This window comes from Chenopodium album, chromosome 4, assembly GCF_948465745.1.
Source record: "Chenopodium album chromosome 4, dcCheAlbu1.1, whole genome shotgun sequence".
Lineage (NCBI taxonomy): Eukaryota > Viridiplantae > Streptophyta > Magnoliopsida > Caryophyllales > Amaranthaceae > Chenopodium > Chenopodium album.
The window spans coordinates 24,805,683-24,810,730 of NC_137837.1; the positions used below are offsets into that span (position 1 = coordinate 24,805,683).

At 37.0% G+C, this 5,048-nt stretch overlaps 1 protein-coding gene and 1 non-coding gene across 2 annotated transcripts; one reads left to right on the plus strand and one right to left on the minus strand.

Annotated features, from left to right (window-relative positions):
- Positions 1-263: 263 nt before the first annotated feature.
- Positions 264-370, plus strand: LOC145629752 (small nucleolar RNA R71). Its single transcript, XR_014111901.1, has one exon. It is a non-coding gene; the product is annotated as a small nucleolar RNA R71 (small nucleolar RNA).
- A 2,162-nt stretch (positions 371-2,532) lies between these two features.
- LOC145626863 (transcription repressor OFP13-like) lies at positions 2,533-3,718 on the minus strand. The gene has a single exon (XM_081679332.1). The coding sequence runs from the start codon at positions 3,434-3,436 to the stop codon at positions 2,693-2,695; it is 744 nt and encodes a 247-aa protein (XP_081535458.1). The 5' UTR covers positions 3,437-3,718; the 3' UTR covers positions 2,533-2,692.
- Between the last annotated feature and the right edge of the window lie 1,330 nt (positions 3,719-5,048).

The following is a 5,048-nucleotide window of genomic DNA, read 5'->3' on the forward strand; positions in this document are numbered from 1 at the left end:
CAGAGCTAAGATTATCTAATTTTTGACAAATAGAGGTCAACTGAGCTTGTAAAAAGGGTACAGAGTCAACACTATGTTTCCCCTTGTTAGCAAATCCTCTAGGATTCCCATATTGGGAATTGTGTATCGCCATATCTTCAATAACCTGACCTGCATCATCAACATTAAGATTCATAAATCTCCCACTAGCTGCAGAGTCTAAAATTATTCGAGAAGAATTTCCAATGCCATTATAAAAGGCTTGGATTAACTGCCATTGTGCTAAATTATGGTGAGGGTATTCTCTTTGTAGGTCCTTGAACCTCTCCCAAGCCTCATATAAAGATTCATCGGCTTCTTGGGCAAAGTTCTGAATCGCACTCTGTAGTACGGTTGTTCTCTCTGAAGGATAATACTTGTTATAAAGTTCAAAACAAGAGTTTCCCAGTCAGTTATACCAAGTGCAGTTCTATTTAAGTCATTAAACCACAATTTAGCTTTTCCAGTTAAAGAGAAAGGAAAGAGAATCTCCCTGATTTGGTCTTGAGTGACCCAGGCTTGCCTGATGGTGTTACAATATTGACAATAGTCAGCAATGTAAAGATTTGGGTCTTCACCCTTGGCTCCACTAAATTGCTTCCTCTCTATCATCGTTATAAATTGAGGCTTAATTTCAAATTGAACCCCATCAAGAGCCGGAGTAGGGGTGAGGTGTGGAAAATCTGTAAGCTTGGGTTGTGAGTAATCACAAAGCTTCTTTGGAGCCGTCATCTCTGATTCTGCGTCTGATGATGTCTCTGAATCGCTAGAACCAGTCGGAGGATCGCGGTGATTATTGTTATTATCACCAGAATCCGCCAGGATTTGCTTGTAGAAATTTTTCTGTCTATGGAAGGAACGTTCGATCTCAGGATTGAATGGGATGTACCCTGATCTGGAACACCTGGGCATAAACAAAAACTAGAAGCAAATATGAGATTTGCCTCAGAGAACTAACGCTCTCTTAGACAAAAGGAGAATAATCAGGTCCTATAAAAACGCGCCCCCGATCGGGTGAAGGGCCGCCCGATCGTGCTAGACGCTTGCACGATCGGGCGCGCTATAAGCCACGCACATCACTAAGCATGTCGCGCCCGATCGTGCTAATACTTGCCCGATCGGGCCCTTGCTTCACTTTGAGGCTCGGACTTCGATTGGGCTTGATTTCTCGGCCCAATTCGGATTTCCTCTTTGGGTCTTGAATACTCGGTTCAAATATCTCGGAATCCCAATTACCGAGCCCTTAATCACCGGCTCGATGACTCTAACCGGCCCTGGGCTATAAAATCTGGTCGTGTTTCTCCAATGCTCGTGATTGCTCCAAAATAACTCGGGAAAATACTCCAAAAGTATAAATCCCTGCAAAAGTCAACAAAATCTACGAAAACACTAGAAAACACCAATTAGTAATAAAAGTGGCTCTAAAGAGCCAAAAACACTACTAATTATGACCAAGGGACGGAGGTAAAATACTATATAAAATAGACACATCAGCTGCATATAAGCATTTAATATATTCCATTTTTAGAATTAAGTTGGGAATTTATCAACAATTCACGAGTAAGTCGGTGTAATAAATGTATATTTATTATTTTTTTTTCTATTTTTAGCCTCTTATATGTAGCCCTAAGGGCTATATATATCTTTTCCCTTTAAAATATTTCGACATGGTGATTAATTTTAGGAAATTTTGACAATAATTACCACCTTCTGTTATGTCCATTTTAGCAATTACCACCTTCTATTTTTTTTTTTTAAATTACCACCTTCTACTTTCAAAAACATCAAAAGTTACCACCTTCTTGCCCCCCAACTACCACATGACGTCATTTTGGGCCCATTCTTTCCCTTCCCTCCCTATTTCCCTCACATTTCTCATTCCTATTTGGATTCTCATCTCCCCTTTCACTTTTTTCCCCCAAACCACCAATAATTGTTCGTCAATTTTGATTTGGAGTAGTGAGTTGAAGTGTTTTTGATTGTTTGGGGGAAAAAAAGTGAAAGGTGGATGAGAATTGAGTTAGGAATGAGAAATGTGAAGGAAATAGAGAGGAAAGGGAAAGAATGCGCCCAAAATGACGTCGTGTGGTAGTTGGGAGGCAAGACGGTGGTAACTTTTGATTTTTTGGAAAATAGAAGGTGGTAATTTAAAAAAAAAAAAATAGAAGGTGGTAATTGCTAAAATGGACTAAACAGAAGGTGGTAATTGTCAAAATTTTCTTAATTTTAAGGTAGAAGTAAAAGAGATTCAAATCCCAGCCCCTCAAATATGTTTCGCCGAGATCCGATCCGCCAATGCCTATTTTACTGTGGACCTTCTCATAATTAATGGAGGTTGCAGATACCAAAACTATTCACTCTCCTATCAATTTAACTCAGTGCTCATGAAATTAAAAACTTACAGTTTGACCACATCCAACAACGTAAACAACATTTAATATTACTACCAGTCAACCACATCTATAATTCATGCAGTTAAAAATTAAAATTTACCTCAACATTAATCATCTAATTCTCTCAAACATTACATTAATATTAATATTACTATATCTATTTACAAAATTGTATTGTACATATTTATCCAAACTTTACATAATGATACATTCAATAACAAAAAAATGAAAGGAAAAGGGGCAAAAAAGTCAATCAAAACAATGCTAAAACAGAAAATAATTTAATAAATTGTAGGATCTAATAATGTAGAAGAACCCAAAGAAGAAAGAGAAGAAGCAGCAGAAGAAAAAGAAGTAGTAGACTTAGAAATTTCATGATGATAATCACCATTTTTAACATCATCATCAATAATTTTGACTTCAGCTAATAAATTAACAAAAGCATGAATAATATACCCATGAATTTCTCTTCCATTAATCTTCAAATACCAACGAAGCAACTCCTCTAATCCTTCCCAATCATCTCTAACTCCTAAACTCTCCACCATCTCCTCCATCGACTTCTTAAAATCCACGTACGGGTCCTCGCTTTCGAGCGACATCGCTACAGACTTCTTATACGGCCCCTTTTCGGCCGTTCTGGGACTCGTCTTTTCTTCCGTTACAGTATTCTGTAACCTCGGGGAGTCCGACTCCTTGGGGTCAAAAAACAGGCGATGGTCTGCGGAGGACGACTGTTGTGCTCCGCGGACTATCGCCTCTAAATGAGTCTCCCTCTCCGTCTCCCCCATTGAAATATCGTCACACTCGGCCGTAGACAAACTCCCTGCCTCGGATGAGTTTGTAAACCAAGAGTCTGGGGTTTCGATGGTATCCGCCTCGTTGTCGAAATACACTGAATTAATGGTCTTGTAGATATGATCATCCTTCAACGTCGTAATTCGGAACGACGACGTCTTAGGTTGTTGTGTGCATATTGGCCTCCAATCTTTTGGTTTGAACAAAGTTGTAGGAAGAAGCTTCATTTTAATGTTGTTTATTGGCTCTTATAAAAAATTTTGTGTGTTTGTTTTGTAAATGAAGAAGAAGCCAATAAAGAGGTTGAGAATGAGCAAGTTATAAAAAGGATGATGAAAATGAATGAGAAGGTGGAGAGGAAATGGAGTGGGTCCCAAATAACAGAGGTGAGTGAGGTTTTTTTCTCTTGGAAGAATTTAATAAGGGAAGTAAATGCTTCTTTGCTTGTTTGCACCAACTGAAGAGTAATAGTACGCTTTATTTGTCCAATTTAATTATAGAAAATCTACGTCAACTGAATTAATACATAATTAAGTATTACAATAACATTTCAATAATGACTGTATGGCCGAGGTAATTTAGTCAAGGGTTACTCCATCAGTTAGGCTTTACTCAGTCATGGTTATTCGTTTAAGAAATACTCAATTGGTCAGGGGTGTACTCTGATGATCAAGGATTATTAGGTCAGTAATATATATATATATATATATATATATATATATATATATATATATATATATATATTATACCCCCTTCGTTCCCTTTTGATAATCCCTTATGGACAAATTTAAGTTCCAAAATTTTCACCCCATTTGCTTTTTCCAGTAACTATTAATATTAAATTTTTTACCAAAAATCTCTCCAATTTGCAATAATATTTGTGCAAATTTAACTTTTTCATGTAAATTTTGTTTTCTCATGTAATTTTATTATTTTCTCTCTCTACTTTTTTGCATACCCAATGTCAATTTAATTTTTCAATGTACTTTTAACTATTTTTTGTGTTTATAAATTCCCGTAAAATAATGCACATAAAGGACTATAAAAAGTGGACGGAGGGAGTATATATTATTACAATAAGGTTTCAATAATTACGTTAGGTGATATCTTTGTGTGATATATTCCTTGTTAGCTGCTGTGTATGTAGGCATAACCGCAGAACATGCATCGTACATGAGATTAAACTATGATTTTTAAGTTTGATAAGGTGCGTTACATGCATGCTTTTGACCTTTGCCTTCAATTTTCTATATATAGCTAATTATTGGAGGTTTTTGTGGCGATAAGAGTTTTATAGTTAATTAGTACATTAATTAATAATGTACTAGTACTGGTACTGGTATCCAAAGTTTAATGGGTAAGAATTCATGGCCTCCCCTTTCTTTATCTAACTTGTGAATGGGCTACTCAAATTCTTTCTCATGTTGGTTATATTCAAGAATTTGGATTTAAGGGTCAAGGATTACCTCCTACTGCTGATATGTGTGTTAAAATGGTGATTGATCTCACCCAACCTCTTATTCCTGGCTGTTTTGTTCCTCTAGAAGGTGACCGGATTATCTAGGTTCACTTTCGCTACGAGGGTATTTTCTGTTTTTGCAAAAATTGTGGTTTTGCAGGGCATTCAGAAAAGAAGAGTCATATTAAGAAAGAAGTAGCAACGCGAAGGCTGAAAAGTCGAGTTGCTGCTCTCGAACGACAGGGGATGATCAGGGTCTTGTATGGTCCCCGTGTGAGTTCAATTATTATTCAAACCTCATTCGAGGTCTCCCTAATAGGGAAAGGTACAGGAATCCAGAAGCTAATATGGTTCGGCCTTAAGAACCGGAGGATATTCCG